Below are 18,724 nucleotides of genomic sequence, written 5' to 3' on the forward strand. Positions count from 1 at the left end.
TTCCGCCGGGAGAGGTCCTCGAGGGGGGTTTGTCCCCGGACCGAAGCTCCCTGATCCGGCTTCCGAGGCCGGGTCCGGGCTGAGGGCTGAGTGCGTCCGTCCCTACCCGTCCAGGTGAATGTAAGAAGTGATGACGGTGAGCCCAAGCGCGGCGAACTAGATGAACACGGGTCTGACAGCCAGTGTGGCCGGCTCTCCGCAGGCCCGGGCGGCCCGGGCGCCCTAGTTTCTCCCAAGCGTCCGGAGCCCTACGGACCCTACCCCGCGCGTCACTGGCCTCTTATCCTTCACGCGTTAATGGGGGAGCGAGAGCCTCAGCCCCTGGAAAACGGCGCTACCCTCTGATTCGTGAGACGGCCTCTTAGGTGTGTGATCAGAATCTCAGGCCGCCGGGCTTGACTACAAATTCCCCCCCCGAAACTGGGTCTCGGATCCTTGGGAAATGATCACCCCACTTGACCACCCGTCGCCATTTCGGGAAGCTGGTGTGGTTGTTTTAAGTCACCCTTTCACGGGCATTAAAAATTGATGTTTTTTCCCTAAGATTTCTCAGTCACTTCTTGGGAGTGTCCTTTTTCTAAACCAAACCGATTTAGTATTATTATATTTTTTTAATGTTTATTTATTTTAAAGAGAGGTAGAGACAGAGCACGAGTTGGGGAGGGACAGACAGAGGGAGAGAGAGAGAGAGGGAGACACAGAATCCCAAGCAGGCTCCAGGCTCTAGGCTGTCAGCACCGAGCCCGACCCAGGGCTGGAACTCACAAACTGCAAGATCATGACCTGAGCTGAAGTGGGACGCCTAACGGACCGAGCCACCCAGGCGTCCCTAAACCGATTTATTATTATAATAGTTAACTTATTCTGGTTTGAACTAGAGTTTGGTGCGTGAGAGCCCTGGCCACTGAATGTAAGCCCTCTGAAGGTAGGGATTGTGTCTTGGGCTTCTTTCTGACGGACCTCTTGTAGAGTGGGCAGGGCTTTTGTGTTGAGTCAGCATCTAGTATGTGGTGAGTTGAACTGTTTGGTGAAAGAACCGTTCTAAAGCGACTAACCAGCATCTTAAAAACTGTCCTAGAACCACTAACCGGAATCTCCTTTTTCCTGCAAAGCACCCAGTGCTGCCCGAGGCTTGAGTCCAACGTGAAGAACCACATTTGGAAAAATCCTTCCTATGTCTGCAGTATCAGCTTGGATCACTCAGGTTATTCAGGGTTGGGGAATCTTCAGCAGTGTTAAATATATTACCATCAACTTATGGGATGGCTTCTTTGCAAAGGAAAGGGCTGCAGGCAAGAATTCTCAGCGCTGAAGAAGAGGAGAAATTGAAAAGAGACCAGGCTTTAATGTCTGATTTTAAACAGCAAAAACTGGAAAAAGAGGCTCAGAAGAACTGGGACCTTTTTTACAAAAGAAATAGCACTAACTTCTTCAAAGATAGACACTGGACCACCAGAGAGTTTGAGGAACTCAGATCATGTAGAGAGGTAAACTAATATTGAACCTTGTTTGAGTTTTTCATTTCAAATGTGAAGAGGAGTGTTTATTGCCTTCCTATGGGTCTCCAGTGGATTTAGTAGGTCCTGGGTTGTATGTAGGAAAGAGAGCTTTCGAGGGCATTTTCTGTTTCTTAAAGCCAGTCTGAAAGTCATAAATATTGAATTCATACTGGGTGACTTCAGTGACAGATTCAGATTCATAATAAAGACGATAAACACTTTACCACGGCCCTTTTGTAGAACTCTACATGTTGTGTAATTTAAGCCCTACAATAACAGTGTGAAGTAGGCATCATTGTTATCCCTACTTGCAGGTGAAATGGGGCACAAAGCTCTTTTAAGAGAGTTGTCTAATGATAGAACATGGTGAGGGAAGAAGTCCAGATTTGAGTGCAAGCAGTTTAGTCCCAGAGCCTGTTATTTTAGCTATTATCCTGTGTTTTCTTCTTTTTTTTTTTTAATGTTTATTTATTTGAGAGAGAGAGAGAATCCCAAGGAGACACCATGCTCAGCATGGAGCCCATCTTTGGGCTTGATCTCACCAGCATGAGATCATGACCTGAGTTGAAATCAAGAGTCGGTGTGGTTTATATACACAATGGAGTACTATGTGGCAATGAGAAAGAATGAAATATGGCCTTTTGTAGCAACGTGGGTGGAACTGGAGAGTGTGATGCTAAGTGAAATAAGCCATACAGAGAAAGACAGATACCATATGTGTTCATTCTTATGTGGATCCTGAGAAACTTAACAGAAGTCCATGGAGGAGGGGAAAAAAAAAAAGAGGTTAGAGAGGGAGAGAGCCAAACCATAAGAGACTCTTAAAAACTGAGAACAGGGGCACCTGGGTGGCTCAGTCGGTTAAGTGTCAGACTTCAGCTCAGGTCACGATCTTGCGGTCCGTGAGTTCGAGCCCCGCGTCGGGCTCTGGGCTGATGGCTCAGAGCCTGGAGCCTGCTTCCGATTCTGTGTCTCCCTCTCTCTCTGCCCCTCCCCCGTTCATGCTGTGTCTCTCTCTGTCTCAAAAATAAATAAACGTTAAAAAAAAAATTAAAAAAAAAAACTGAGAACAAACTGAGGGTTGATGGGGGTGGGAGGGAGAGGTGGGTGGGTGATGGGTATTGAAGAGGGCATCTTTTGGGATGAGCACTGGGTGTTGTATGGAAACCAATTTGACAATAAATTTCATATATTAAAAAAAAAGAAAAGAAAAGAAATCAAGAGTCGGATGCTGTGGGGTGCCTGGGTGGCTCAGTTGGTTGAGCACTCGACATTAACTCAGGTCATGATCGAGAGTTCGTGGGTTCCAGCCCCACATCAGGCTCTCTGCAGTCTTTGCAGAGCCCACTTTGCATCTTCTGTTCCCCTCTCTCTCTGCGCCTTCCTGGCTCCTGCTCGCCCTCTCTCTCAAAAAAATAAAACATTAAAAAAGAAAGGGGGGGAGGGATGCCTAATCGACCGAGCCACCCAGGTGCCCCTGCTGTGTTTTCTTTATGCTAAGCTGCCCAGTGTTGGACAACAAGCAAGATATCAGTATTAGCTTTAGGTTCTCAGTTCACTTGTTTACTGTCTGCCCCACGGGGGCAGAAACCTTGCTTCTCCTGTTTGGAGACATGTTGTAGTTTGGTTTGTTTCTCGATGATGCAAACGACTTTGCATCTCTTTCCCCAGTTTGAAGATCAAAAATTGACTGTGCTTGAAGCTGGCTGTGGTGTTGGGAACTGTATATTCCCGCTTTTAGAAGAAGATCTGAATATCTTTGCCTATGCCTGTGACTTTTCTCCAAGAGCAGTTGAGTATGTCAAGGTTGGTGCCTTGTCCATGTTTCTGTTATATTACTGTTTTCTTAGATTTCTTTGACCTGCCTCTCTGCCCATTTGCTTATTAATTCCAGTTCTCTCTTTGAAGCTAACCAGCTATGACCATCATGAATGTGTTTTTCCTGTTTAAATACCTGTATCATACATACAGAAACACAGCTTTGGGGTACCTGCATGGCTCAGTCAGTTGAGCATCTGACTCTTGATTTCAGCTCAGGTCATGATCCCAGGGTTGTGGGATTGAGCCCTGCATTGGGGCTCTGCACCTCTCCTCTGCTCATGCTCTGTCTCTAAAATTAAAAAAAAAGAAAAGAAACACAGCTTTATTCAGAAAAGTAGAAAGAACTACCAAAATGATACCCATATGCTTCTACCTAAATTGAATGATTGCCAGAATTTTGTACATTTGCTTTATAGACTTGTTTCTTTGCTCAACTATTTTCAAGTATAGATGTCAAGACACTTCCATCTGAAATATGTCTGCATACATATTCAAAAAATACGGACTTTTTCTGCATGGTGAAATACATGAACTGTAATCTCCTAATGTCATTAATATTCAGAATGGATTTAGATTTACCCAAGTAGTCCCAAGTGTCTTTTATAGATGTATTTAATCAAGGACTAAATCTTGTACTTCTTAATGTACCCTAAATCTCCTTAGCCTAAAACATCCCTGCCCTTCCCCTTGACCTTTTCCCCACTGGCTTTGAGCTTATTTTTTCTCTTTAATTTTTTTTTATGTTTATTTTTGAGACAGAGAGAGAGTATGAGCAGGAGAGGGGCAGAGAGAGAGGGAGACACAGAATCTGAAGCAGGCTCCAGGCTCCGGGCTGTCGGCACAGAGCCCAACATGGGGCTCAAACCCACAAACCATGAGATCATGACCTGAGCTGAAGTCGAACGGTTAACCAACTGAGCCACCCAGGGGCCCCTGGCTTTGAGCTTTTGAAGAGCAAGCCATTTTCTATAATTCAGCCCCACATTCCATATTGGTCTGATTGTTTATTCGTATCATTCAACTTGTTCCTTTATCCTCTGTATTTCCTTTACTGTAAACTAGAAGTTAGATTTAAACCAGGTAAAATATTTGTGGCAAAAATACTGTAATAAGTAATGTTGTATCTTTGATATTGCATCCTGTCAGGAGGCATTAATGTCTGGTAATGCTAGCTTTAGTTTTGATCTCTGGGTTAAGGTAGTAACTACCTAATTCCCACCTAAAAAGTACCTTCCTAAGGGGTACAAGTATTTACCTTTTGCTATTAACAAATATGTGGGGGATACTTGGGCAAACATCTAACTTTCCATCAACCTTTTACAGTTGTACCATCCATTAGAAGTTTTTTTAATAGCGGTATCACATTGTACTATAACTTGCTTTCTTCACTCCACATCCTATCTTGTACTTTGGGTTTGTTTTGTCTTAGTACATACAGGTCTACTGTATTTTACTTAGCTGTTGTAGTATTCCACAGAGTGAATATACTGTACTTTAACAGTTACCCTGTTGCTGTTTGTTTAAATTACTTCTGATTTTTTACTCTTACAAATAGGGTTGATGTGGCACTATGTGCCACTCCCCAAAACACGTGTGTGCATTTTTCTCTTTGGTGATGGAAGAATTCCTTGGAGAAACGGTACACACATTTAAATTTTAATATTTGATGTATATTTTTTAATTTAATATATAAATGTTAATATATAGCTCCTATTCTGTCTATATTCTCAACGTTTGATATCAGTCTTTTTTATATCTTCTAATCTTATGGACAAAAATACTCCATATTTTAGTTTGTTTACACCTTATATATGTAAATAAGCATTAGTTTTTCTTCTGATTGTGAGTTTGTTTATTCCACATGTATTTATCGAGAGCCTAGTATGTGCCAGTCACTGTTCCACACACTGGGACTAAGTAGCGAACAAAACACAAAAAAAATCCCTCAGGTGGAGCTTGTATTATACTATGAATTGTCTGTTCATAACCTTTGCTCATTTTTCTGTCATTTCTTTATCTTTAGGGTATATTCTGGATATTGTTTCATTTTTTACAAACATTTCTAGTTTATTTAGCATTGCTTTATGGTTTGTCTTTCAGCAGGATTTAAACTATGTGCAAATTTATTAATGTTTTCCTTTCAAGGCTCTAAGGTCTTAAGTCTTGTTTAAGAGTCCTCTAACCTTCTACATAGTTTTAAAGCTTTGGTTATCATGTTTTTTAATCTGGAAAAATTTTGGCCCTTATTTCTTCAAATATTTCTTCAGCTCTGTTCTGTCTTCTGAGATTCTAATGGCAAGTGTATTATACCATTGGCTATTGTATGGCGGTTTGTTTTCTTGGATGGTGGTTTGTTTTCTTAACTTTTTTTCTCTTTGCATTTTCAGTTTGTATAATTTCTTTCATCCTATCTACAAGTTTACAGACTCCTTCTTAGGTAGTAAATGTTCCTATTGATAGCCTTTCAAAAGCATTCTTCATATTTGTTGCTGTGTTTTTGGTTTTTAGTTTGTCTAGTCGATTGTTTTTGTAGTTTCTATTTCTCTGCTGAAATTACCTATTTGATCTTAAACTTTGTCTATGTTTTTCATTAGAGCCTTTCACTTATTAATCACAGTTATTTTAAATGCCCAAACTTCTAGTTCCTATATCTGTGTCATATTTGAGTCTGGTTCTGATGATTGCTTTGTCTCTTCAGACTATTTTTTCTTGCCATTTGGTGTGTCTTGTACTTTTTTTTTCACTGAAAGTCAGGTATGTTATGTAGGGCTATGGATACTGAGGTCATAAGGATTTGTAATAATCTAGACAGGAGTTGAGCTGTGTTTGAAATCTGTTACTGTTACAGTTACCTGTGAGGTTTATCGTTGCTATGGCCACCAGAGACTTCAGAGTCCTCTGGTGACTTGGTTTATGTCACCCCTTTTGGCTTTGGGTCTGCTCTTCATACTGTTCCTCGTAAAGATCCTCTCTCTTACAGCTTTCCCAGCTGCAATCCACTGTTGTTATTACCACTGGAGACTTGGTAAGGTGTGGGAGAAGGGATTGTCATCTAATGTTCTGATTCTCAGTTTTTGAACTGTATAGTGGGCCTGTGTCTCAGGGGTGTGGCCTTCACAAGTGTGTCTGCGCTCTAGGATTAGAGCTTTCCTCTCCTTTTCGTCCCTCAGTATCTACCTGGTATCCTCCTCGATGGTCTTGAGGCCATTCTCCCTTCAGATCAAGACTAGGTCTATCAATCCCCAGCACCTCCACCAAAAAAAAAAAAAAAAAAAAAAAGACTAGGTCTGGGGGGCGCTGGCTCAGTCCGAAGAGCTTGCAACTCTTGATGTTAGGGTTGTGAGTTCAAGCCCTACATTGGGTGTGGAGATTACTAAAAAAATAAACTTTAAAAAAAAAAAATTAAGAATGGGTCTGGGCAGAGCAGTTTCCTCCCCTCTTGGCAGTGGTATTCGCTAGTACCCTAAGGCTGCAGGCTCCAGGAGACCTTTCCCCTGTAGTTTGAATCTTTTCTTCCTTAAAGGAGATGAGAAAGTCCAGTACTAGATGGAGCACCATCTTCTCTGTGAGAGCCCCGTGATGTTCTTAGAAGAAACACCTATAAAAAGATGGGAATGTTCCTGTTACTTCCACCCCCAGAGACCCAGAGGCTTCACGCTATAACATTCACACTCAGTCTACAGCAGTTTGTCAAATTTCTAGTTTTATCTTTCCAGTTTGGGGGTTTCTGCCTCAGGTAAGCAAATGCTTCGGTCCTGTCTCTCCCTGAAGGCACTTATCTGTCTGCAGATTGGGGGACGGCTGCTGGTTCGTTGGCCTCTATTCTTTGATGGGTTCACAAAAAAAGCCATTACTTGGCTGTCTGTCCATCTTTTTTCTTATTGTAAGGATGGGAGCTGCATTTTTATACTACTGTACGTCTTTGAACTGAAACCAGAACCTTTAAGTCACCTAGGTAACCAATTGTCCTTTAGCACAAGTGTATAGCTAGTTGTTCTAACACAATAAGTTGAATGAGAAAATTCATTTTTCTTCCCTGATAATTGTCACTTTTATTGTCTACCTTTTTTGATATGTCATCTTTGTCACTTGTCTTTTGTCATATGTGATACTAAATTCCCCTATATACGTGGGTCTGTTTTGGGGACTCTGATCTGTCTTCGTAGTCTATTTGTCCCCATTCTCAAACCTCATTGTTTCAGTACTGCATTTTGTAGTATGTTTTGAAGTCCAGTAGTGTACCTCCTCCTTCATTGTTCTTCAGTTTAAAAATTGGCTTGGCTATTCCTAAAGATTTTTGCTTCCAGATGAATCAAATTTGCCTTTGTGTCAAGTTTCTAGAAATCTTTTGGGATTCTATTGAGATTGCATTGGATTTAAAAGCAGATTTATAGGTAGAATTGACGTCTTTTCAATATTGAATCTTCCCATCCAAGAACTTTGTATTTATTCGAGTCCTTATTTACATTAAAGAAAGGTTTGTGGGGCTCCTGGGTGGCTCAGTCGGTTGAGCGTCCGACTTTGGCTCAGGTCATGATCTCACAGCTCGTGAGTTCGAGCCCCACGTCGGGTCTGTGCTGACAGCTCAGAGCTTGGAGCCTGCTTCTGCTTCTGTGTCTCCCTCTCTCTGCCCCTAACCCACTCACATTCTCTCTGTCTCTCTAAAAAAAAAAAACATTAAAAAATTTTTTTCTTAAAGAAAGGTTTGTTATTTTTTTATAATGTCTTATAAGATCTTAGACTTTATGATACTCTTCATAAGAGTATTATATGTATTTTTTTTGATAATGCCCTTAAACCCCCCATTCAAAATGTACAGGAACACACTTGTTTTAAAAAAAAAAAAGTGGGGGTGGGGCAGGGAAGAAGAAGAAATTTGGTTTATTTGGCTTGCTGTCTCAAGGGAAAATATGCAGAACTGTGGGAGCATCTCCATGAGTGGATCGGGAAGGACTTCTTAGAGGATTTAGGCTTGTAATGGGTGATTTCAAAGGAGGATTAAGGAAGCACGGGTCAGTTTTGACTTATCCCTCTAGAAATCTATGCTTCTAGAATGCGCAGCTTTGAACATGTGATAGCTCTTCAGTGTTCTATCCTCAGTTAAAGATGATTTGTTAAAATGAAATCTTGCCCCTCCTAGTAACATCAAATGCTACATGCGTTAGCGTGCAAATGGCACATTACTCAGTTTTACCCAGTAACAAAGTGATCTGTGATTTTTGTGTAGCAGTGCACAAGTGGAAATAGATCCATTTTCCATCGGATCTCCTTTTGATGCTGTATTTTTCTCTGTGTGTCAACATGGGTGTTGCATTAAAAATTCTTTTCTTTTTCCCCCTTCTCTAGCAAAATCCTTTATATGACACAGAAAGATGCAAGGTGTTCCAGTGTGATCTAACCAAAGATGACCTTCTGGAACATGTGCCCCCAGAGTCCGTGGATGTTGTCATGTTGATATTTTTCCTCTCTGCTGTTCACCCTGATAAGATGCACCTTGTCTTACAAAACATTTACCAGGTTAGTAATTTGGAGCCTGGAGGTTGGACATCCTGATCTTTTTGCTTACCTCCCCTCTGAGGCTCATGTCTAGTTCACAAAGCCCCCTCGTTCTCACTAGGTGTAGGCCATGCAGTCAGTGTATCAAAAGGGGTTTGAATTCTGGTTTGTCTGGTAGCCATCACTGCTCCTCAGTTTGGCCAGCTTTGGAGCGAGGATGATTTTGTAGTTATCTGGGCTCTGTGCATGGAATAACATGCAGATAGTCCCTGCTGGAAAAGGAGAAGAAGATATGGTTCGGGGTCAAGAATGTAGTCCGGCATCAGAGTGCCTAGAGATGATACCTGGCTTCCCTGCTTAGGCAAGTTTCTTTACCTCCCTGAGCCTCAGTTTCATTACCTATATAATACTGAGATACTGAGATGAAATACACGCAATATGTATAAAGTGCTTAGCACAATGCCTAGAAGGTGGTAAGTGCTCTTCAAAAATCAGCCATTGTTGTCACTATCATCATTGTTGCCAGAAAGAGGAGAACCCAAACTTCTCTGGCCATCAGGAGGTTGCTGTAGCACTCAGGAAGTAAAGCATCACTCTTAAGTCATGTGACTCAAGACAAATCACGTCATCTTCCTTCTGTGGGCTTCAGTGTCCTTGGCTGTAAAATGGGGGTGTCTGTTAGGGTTATTGTGAGATGCAGGTGAGATCATGAATGAGGCTGCTTTGTAAACTACGGTAGAAGCTCTCTTATCTGTGCCAACAATGTTGATTAAAGATCAACTAAATCAAAAAATCATGAAAAAGGTACATTCTTACCTTAAACATTTTATTATGACTTAAAATATGTTAATATTCTTTTATCACTCTTGATGTAGAGCCACGGCCCTTTCTTTTGAGTATGGGGCTATTTACCATCTTTCTTACCATCTTATGAACCACATACATAGTAGAGTTTTGGCTTCTTTAAAAGTGGAGCAAAGACTTAAAAATGATTGGAAACTTAACGCAAGGGCAAATTTTTTTATATTTTTAACCTAGACTCACCTTTGGTTCTCCCATGTCTAACAGCAGTTCAGTGCTTCTCTATCAAGTCTTTCCAAAAGTTTCAGTGTACTTTTCAGAGAAAATAAAAATGCTCTTTACTTGCATTGCATTGTTTATATATTCATATATAATTCTAAATCTAAGTACAGCTGGTGTAAGCAAGTTTGGGAACCAACACAAGTGACCAGTGGTAAGCATGCAGGTCACCTGGGGGCCACTAAATGGCAAGGGCACACAATGTGGAAAGCCTGTTAAGCCTCACCTGTTCAGCGAGTCAGAGGCCTCAGTCAGTCTGCTTTATAAAAGGGAGGGAAGAATATTCAGCAAGTTGAAAAAGTAGACGTTTTAAATGTTTTTTAAGTAGCGAAACAAACTTCAAGACACTGGAAACCTTTTAGGGAGTAATTATTCTCACTTAAAACAACATTTTAAGAAATTCAGACGTTGCCACGGTGGTTTCAGCTCTCTGCTCGTGAGGTTTTGTAAGGTTTTTTCTCCTTACTTCCCCTTTCCCTGCCCCTGGTATCTGAGCAGATGAGAACCCAGCATATACCCACAAATGGGCATGGAACTGAAGCTGAGTAAAGAGGGAAGAGAGGGCATCAGGGAAAAGATGGTAGGATCACCTGATTTGAAGGTCCAGGTGAGGATAAAGGATGATGAAAGATGGGGAAGTAGAGAGAGAGCTGGAAAGATGGGGCAGGGGGGATGACCAAGGTGACTCGTATGACACTGAGAGACCGGACGGGTTATGCTTTTTAGTGTTGACAAGACTTCAGGATGTTACCATGGGAGTGAGTGGTTTGGAAGGGTAAGACCTTGGAAAAGTTCAAGTCATTAAGAGGCCAGCATATGTGGAGGGATAATCCACATATATTGAAATTACTCTGAACTAAGAATGGAGTAGTATTAAGGAGAGGAGAATAAATCAGAAACATTCATCCTGAAACAGGGAAATGACCCTGGCACTAATAGATGACAGTAATATTAAGGGATAGCAGATGATATAATCTGATGACAAGAGATTCAGAGCTAGGGATTTTAGGGAGGAAAGAGAATACATGAGAAAGTAGCAATGAGAAGCATGGAGGGCGCCAGGCTCATCTCTAAGCCCAGTGGTACAAAGGTGAGGAGAGAAAACAGCCGTGACTTGAGAGGTTGCAGGGAAAACAGTGTCCTCAGGAACAGTCTGTTAGCACCAGGATGTGAAAGGAACATTGAGAAGAGGTGGATACTAGTGATTTCACTGATGAAAGGTTTCAGGGATTGGAGAGGAGTAGGAGTTGGGGACAGAATAAAGGGCATCTGGAACTCGATGGGGCGAGAGCGCCTACTATCAGTTTTGCTTTTCAGCATTATCTTGGTGGTCCTAATCAGCTCAAAAAGACAAGAAAGAAAATAAAAGATGGGGGGAAAATAGGGATGAAAGACAAAACTCATTTGCAAATAATGTAATTGTCTAATTAGAATATATTAAGACTATAAAAGTATAAGATGAATGTACTCTGCTTAATGTCACAGAGCTCTTCACACCTAACAAAGAGTAGCATGCATTGTGCAATCTTACTTTTCCATTTAATATTATACATTTTATTTTCTTAATTTTTAAAAAAAAATTTTTGTGTGTATTTATTTATTTTGAAAAAGGGAGAGAGAGAATCCCAAGCAGGCTCCGCACTGTCAGCACAGAGCCTGATGTAGGGCTCAAACCCACAAACCACGAGATCATGACCTGAGCTGAAACCAAGAGTCGGAGGCTTAATTGACTAAGCCACCCACGTGCCCCCTATACATCTTATTTTTTGTTGTTGTTTGATCGATTGGAGATTTTGGGTAGGGTTTTTTTGTTTGCTTTTTGAGCAAATTGACAAGGTGGTTCTAAGTTTACATGAAAGAACAAAGATCAAAACACTTCTGAAGAAAAACAAAACGGGGGAAATCTGTACCCTACCAGATGAAAAGACTTCTTACTGCTACAGTAATTAAGATAGAATGTTGTTAGCAGAGGGACAACTTGAATGTGATAGCTTAAACACAGATCCACACATACGTGGGAATTTGATATATGGTAGAAGTGACAAGATCACTAGAAAAATAGGGACTGTTCAGTAAGTGATGCTGGGACCACTGGGTGTCCATGTAGGAAAGAATGATTGTACTTCTCCTTCACATCCTATACAAAAATCATTCTCGGGTGAATTAAAGGCTTAAGTGAAAAAGACAAAAATGTAAGCCTTTCAGAAGAAAATACAGGAAAAAATCTCTATGACCTCACAGTGTGGAGTTTTTTCAAAAGACTCAAAACATTGTAAGCATAAAGATGATTATAACAAAAGTAGGAATTTCTGTTCTTCAAAAGACAATATAATACAAAGAAAAAAAACCCCAACAACTTTGGAAAAGTGAGTTAAAGTCTGTAAACTGTTCAAAGATTAGTACCCACAATACGTGAGAAATTCCTGTGAAAGAAGTATAAGCAGATTAATAGAAAAATGGGCCGATGTGAATAGTCGTTTTATTGAAGAGAACACACATATGAAAAGATTATCTCAGTAACCCAGGAAATGTAAAATAAAACCCTAATGAGATACCGCTAGGTTAATCAAATTAAAGAAGTCTGACAAAGCCAAGTATTGTTGAGGGTATGCCTATTCCTGACTTAAATAGAAACATACAGGGGCGCCTGGGTGTCTCAGTCGGTTCAGCATCCAGCTCTTGGTTTCAGCTCAGGTCACCATCTCACCGTTTCGTGAGTTTGAGCCCTGCGTCAGGCTCCACGCTACCAGCGCAGAATAGGATTTAATAAAATTAATGGAATTTTCTGCCTCCCCCACTCGCGCTGTCTCTCTCTCTCTCAGGGTAAACTATTTAGAAAAATTTTAGTGGAAACAGTATATTATTTATATTTTAACAGTAATAAAATTTTTTTATTATTATTCAGTTGAGCTGTCTCAGTCCACACCTGGCCCCTGTTGTAACCTTTCTTTGGTAAAAAAATTCCATTTCAGCAGTCCTTTCTATTTGTACCCCCAATAGAATTCTTTTTTCAGCTGATGTGGAATGAGTTCACAACAGTAGCAGATTGCGATCTCTCTGCCATCGTACGTAGTGCCTGAGTCATTAATTTGAAACCGTGTGTTTCATCTGAAAATTACAGAAGGAGAAGCAGTCTCTCAGCCTCTGACAACAAGACCCAACGGTGGGCAGCTCTGAGGCCTTCATGAACAATCACAGTAATAAGCTGTGGTAAGATAGATGTAATTACTGTAGAATGTTAACACTGAGAATTTTTTTTTTTTTTTAATTTTTTTTTCAACATTTTTAATTTATTTTTGGGACAGAGAGAGACAGAGCATGAACGGGGGAGGGGCAGAGAGAGAGGGAGACACAGAATCGGAAACAGGCTCCAGGCTCCGAGCCATCAGCCCAGAGCCCGACGCGGGGCTCGAACCCACAGACCGCGAGATCGTGACCTGGCTGAAGTCAGACGCTTAACCGACGGCGCCACCCAGGCGCCCCAACACTGAGAATTTTTAAAACTAGGTTTCAACTGAAAGACAACCTTAAGGTTGAATTCCCTCATTTTGGGAATAGAATGAAGTAAAAATAGACAAAATTTGTCATCAGAAGACCTGGATGTTTGTCTGCCGGTGCCACCAACTTGCCTTGAAATCTCAGACAAGTCACTTTGACTCTGAGCCTTGCTCGCCCTAAAAGTGGCTATAATAGACCTCCCGTTCCCCTCCTTCCCCACCCCTAACCTACTTCTTGGAGTTGTTTAGAGAATGAAAGAACGTAATGGTGAAAATGCCTGTTAGCCATGATCAAAGGAGGCATTAGTATTGAACTTACTATTTTATAGACAAGAAAACACAGGTATGAAATTACTTGCTCAAGGTTATTCAACTAGTTGTGGAAGAACTGGGATATGAAGCAAGACTTCCAAATTCCTGAGTGTTCTTCCCACTGTCCCATGGAGCCTTCCTTCTTCTGCAGTTAAGAATAAGCCTTTTTCCTATAAACTAAATTTTTCAGAATTTTCTCTTCACAATTCGCATTTTTTTAAAACTTGGCGTTCTAGACTAAGATAGGATGTTTTTACCCAAGAGGCTCTTTACTGATGATATTTAGAATGCATCCCTCATTGATTAGAATTTACTAAATGAGGAAACTGCAGCTCACTTGGAAGTACTAGGGACAGTCTTTCATACCCCTATTCAAGAGGAAATACATCAAACTGCATCAAAAGTCTAATATGTCACGTCTTAAAAATCATCTTATTGTGATGAATCAGAATAAGGTTTAATTGGGGTGCCTGGGGTGGCTCAGTTGGTTAAGTGTCCAACTCTTGATCTCAGCTCAGGTCCTTTTTTCTTTTTTTTTTTTTTTTTTAATGTTTTATTTATTTTTGAGGCGGTGGCGGGGGCAGAGGGGCAGAGAGAGAGGAAGACACAGAATCTCAAGGAGGGTCCAGGCTCCAAACTGTCGGCACATAGCCTGACATGGGGCTCAAACCCACGAACCGTGAAATTACGACCCAAGCTGAAGTTGAACACTTAACTGACTGAGCCACCCAGGCACCCTGATCTCCGCTCAGGTCTTGATCTCAGGGCTGTGAGTTCAGTCCTTGCGTTGGGCTCTGTGCTGGGCATGAAGCCTACTTTAAAAAAAATACAGAATAGGGTTTAATAAAATTAATGCCTTTTAAGTCCGCTCTTATTTAGTAGCATTCATGCATTTTGAAAGAATTCTCACATAAAAAGGAAATGTCACAGTACATACCACTTTCTCTTCATTTTGAAAAGCGTATGCTATTTGCTTTATAAGATGGAGGGAGTTATAATACCCACACCCTGCCGGTGCCTACTCCCAATTTTCGAGACACCTACTCTGTGACACCTGTCTCTGAAAGACTTCACTGAGGGACTCCCAGCCGGGCCTGACCATGATCCCCTTCCCTACACTGCTGCACTGGCCTGAGGACCTGTTATAAGGCACATGTAGGACGAATACTCAGTTACCCCTCCTCCCCTTAGCCTTGCTTTTCTTGTCAGTAGCGTGAATGGAATTGGAATGACACTTCCCCCAATCCCCCTCCAGGGCTAACAGGTGTCTCTGATTCTACAATATGATGCCTTTTGACCCAAATGTGAGTCTTGACTACTCCCCACTTAGTGGCTGAGGTGTGAATCGTGCATAAATCACTTATGTAGTGTCCATTTTCTCATCTTGCACGAGGATGATAATCTCTCCTTCCTCCCTCCCTCCTGTCTGATAAACTGCCAAGTGCACTCTGTTATTAGCATGGTGGGCAAGTTATGCATAATTGTAGCACAGTGAAACCCAAGTGGAGACTTAAAATGAGGAAAGCCAGCTAGAATCAGTAAGAAGCCAAAAGGACATATTTTTTTAAAGGGTCACTTTGACTTCGGGATCATATACTAGGAGATGGCTGATAAAATGGCAGGAGAACGTGCCTTAAGATAAGACTTTGATTTAACGTCATTAGCATTTTAATTGATATGACATTGGACCTTGTAGGTGCTCAAGAAGTATCCCTCTAATGCATGGGGCCCCGCAGGTCTTGCTATACCTTTGATTAGGAGGCTGTTTTTCCTTCAAACTATGGATGGTTCAGTCTGGTTCCTTTCATAATTATCACAAATGTAAGATATTTTAATCCCTGAATCAATCAGATTTTATTTTATTTGAATAAGTTTTATTTGCCTGGGTTCCCCAGAATTATGTGCCGCCTGCTTTTGTTTCATAGGTATTAAAACCAGGCAAAAGTGTCTTGTTTCGTGACTATGGGCTGTATGATCATACCATGCTTAGGTTTAAAGCTGGCAGCAAACTTGGAGAAAACTTTTATGCTAGACAAGACGGAACCAGATCGTATTTTTTTACTGATGGTAAGATGAATGGAATTTGTCTTTAATTGTTTACTTGCTTGCATTATCACTGGGGTACTGGCCGGAGGTGGGGGCGGCTGCACGTAGCGCAAGGTCCCGGCTGGAACAGTCTCCGACGCACACCACCTAGCACCTGGGACGACAGGGACGAGGCCCTGGCCATGGTGAGCTCACAGGCCTCCTCTGGTGACAGTGTCTAGTTAGTGAGCCCAGGTTAGTGGACAGACTCTGACATGCCACGTGGCTGCCCTGCCAGGAAGTGTGCTGGAAAAGGGGGAGGCCAAATGGGGATCCTCACTTCGTCCAGTCACAAAGAAAACAGGTAGGATGGGGCGCCAGGCTGGCTCAGTCAGAAGAGCATATGTGACTTAATCTTGGGGGTTGTGAGTTCAAGCCCCACACTGGGTGTGGAGGTTACTAAAAACAAATAAATAAACTTAAAAAAAAAAAAAGACAAGTATAATGCCTGGAGATTACCTTCCCAGGTTATAAAGGCAAGAAAACTTTTTGTATAAAGGTTTTAAGTATGCAAATTTACTATAGGGGTCTTTAAAAAGTCATTTTTTAAAAATTCCTCCTTAATATTTATTCATTTTTGAGAGACAGAGCACACACAGGGGAGGGGCAGAGAGAGAAAGGAGACACAGAATCTGAAGCAGGCTCCAGGCTCTGAACTGTCAGCACAGAGCCTGATGCGGGGCTCGAATTCACAAACTACGAGATCGTGACCTGAGCTGAAATTGGCCACCCAACTGACTGAGCCACCCAGGGGCCCCTAAAAAGTCATTTTGATAAGAAAAGCATCCAACCCCGAACATTATTTCAATCTTATACTAGATATTTTGAACTATTAGTTTTAAGCCTACTTAATCATTTGGACCACAAAATAATTACCTTCTTAAACTCTATTTTTACAACCGTTTGTATTTCTTAAAGTATTCTTTTGGATGTAGAAGGAAATCAGAAATGAGTGATTACCATTAAAACTGCAAAGCCAGAAAATGTCAGGGGAAAGTTAAAAATATTCATGCTCCTGTTTACTGAAATCTCAATTGTAAATAATTGAGAAGATGTAGTGATGTCTGCAGAGTGCGTCAGAGCATGTCCTCGGAAGCAGGGCTCTAAGGGTCTTCACTTTCACTACGTGGCCATTCTGTTGGTTTCAGTGAACATGTAGTGATGTATTATTTGGGTTAAAGTTTCCTTAGGGTATATCACTACAAAGGGATTTTCCCCACCACTCTGGTTACAGAATTTCCTCCTTCGTGTTAGGATAGGTGAGGTGCTTGGTGCAAGCAAACTGAACACATGAAGACTTTATATGAATGTAGCCACTTTGAATATTGTTTCTTTTTACTCAGACATTGGTATTTGGGGATTCATAATAATAGGGCAAGGTGGCCATACTCCAGGTTGTCCTTAAACTTTTCTGATGAAATTATTTAGTTGGGGGTTTCTATTTGGGTGTGAGATGAGAAGTAGGAGTGTGTTACTTTCTAAAACAAAACCTTCTTTAAATTGTAGCACTGGAGTTTTTGTTATATTAAAAAAATACCATAACCCTCCTCCCTGCCCCCCACCCCCTGCCCCCTTTACCACCTCAGAGCAAACGTAGTATCAAGACCATGAGCGTCACAAGGGCACCTGGGCGGCTCAGTTAAGCCTCCAGCTTCAGCTCAGGTCATGATCTCAGGGTTTGTGAGTTTGAGCCCCGTATCGGGCTCTGTGATGACAGCTTGGAGCCTGGAGCCTGCTTCAGATTCTGTGTCTCCCTCTGCCCTTCCCCTGCTTATGTTTGCACGTTGTCTCTGTCTCTCTCTCTCTCTGTCTCAAAAATAAACAAACAAAAGACCATGAGCATTGTTGATCTGCTTCCTTACAGAATTCCTGGCTCAGCTCTTTATGGACACAGGTTACGAAGAAGTGGTGAATGAGTATGTGTTTCGTGAGACGGTGAATAAAAAAGAAGGCCTGTGTGTGCCGAGGGTTTTTCTTCAGAGCAAATTCCGAAAGTGTCCTAAGAACCCAACACCCTTGACCCTGGGCCTGGGTCACAAGTCCTGACCTTTCACAAGGTTGACATTTGTGCCTCCCCTTGAAGAGGAAAGTTTGAAGTAACTCTATTTTGTATATTTTTATATTTTAACTTTTTAAAAATGAGCATATATAATTTTTATATGAAAAGGTAGCAAGTGTGTGTGTATATTACAACAATGCAAATAAAATTTCCAGGCCTGAAAAGTAAAGAAAGTTTGATGGTATAATGTAGTGCAGCCAGGCTGTCTGACTGAAATTCCACGAAGGGAAAAGCATAAGCGCTTAAAGAGATCCTTGCCGTCACTACTGCGAGCCTGTAAGTGCGCCCCCAGGCAGCACGTCAGGCAGCCCTGTGGAAAAATGAGGCCAAATAGACCAAAATAACACATCCAGATGTATTTTTAGCCTGAAGGATTGTTCTCTTTTTCCAGTGTCTCCTATTTGCCCGTTTTTCTCCGCTTCAGTTCATTTATGTGCCTCTTCAAGACCAGTGTTTCACAAATACAGCTTTTGCTATGACTCGAGAACCCACCATGGCTCCCTGCCTAATTCTTGAGACCCTTTGTAATTGAACCAGGCCCTGGCCACACTGCCTCAGGGAGAGAGGGAAAGGCCATCTTCCCGATGCAGTTTCTCCAGGAATACGGTGGATGGACTGACCCAAGTCCCCACTGGGATATGAAGCAGTGGCTTGGGAGGTAATTGACCAACATGGCCAAAATCACACAGCTAGTGTTGCAGTGGGATATGGGGAAATCCTTAAATTAGTCTGCTGGCCTGTTTCCCAAGCATCTCCAAATAATGCCTTTTACCCTATGACATAAAATCCAAACGCTGTTGGCTCGCTAACAAAAGATCCTATAAGCCTTCCTGCTTCCCCTCTGCAGAGAGCTTGTCTGTGAGAACGTTTGTGTA

The 18,724-nt window shown here is 41.7% G+C and overlaps 1 protein-coding gene across 7 annotated transcripts; it reads left to right on the forward strand.

Annotated features, from left to right (window-relative positions):
- The first annotated feature begins 2 nt into the window (after positions 1–2).
- METTL6 (methyltransferase 6, tRNA N3-cytidine) lies at positions 3–18,340 on the forward strand. Of its 7 annotated transcripts, none has more exons than XM_058729855.1 (6): positions 3–114; positions 1,113–1,487; positions 3,171–3,305; positions 8,667–8,837; positions 15,631–15,772; positions 17,655–18,340. In XM_058729855.1, the coding sequence occupies exons 2-6, from the start codon at positions 1,263–1,265 to the stop codon at positions 17,834–17,836; spliced, it is 855 nt and encodes a 284-aa protein (XP_058585838.1). In that variant the 5' UTR covers positions 3–114; positions 1,113–1,262; the 3' UTR covers positions 17,837–18,340. The 7 variants fall into 7 exon arrangements, with proteins under 7 accessions (XP_058585838.1, XP_058585837.1, XP_058585836.1 ...); XM_058729854.1 differs by having other exon boundaries at positions 8–120; XM_058729853.1 differs by having other exon boundaries at positions 15–136.
- The last annotated feature ends 384 nt before the right edge of the window (positions 18,341–18,724 follow it).

This window comes from Neofelis nebulosa, chromosome 5 (assembly GCF_028018385.1).
Source record: "Neofelis nebulosa isolate mNeoNeb1 chromosome 5, mNeoNeb1.pri, whole genome shotgun sequence".
Lineage (NCBI taxonomy): Eukaryota > Metazoa > Chordata > Mammalia > Carnivora > Felidae > Neofelis > Neofelis nebulosa.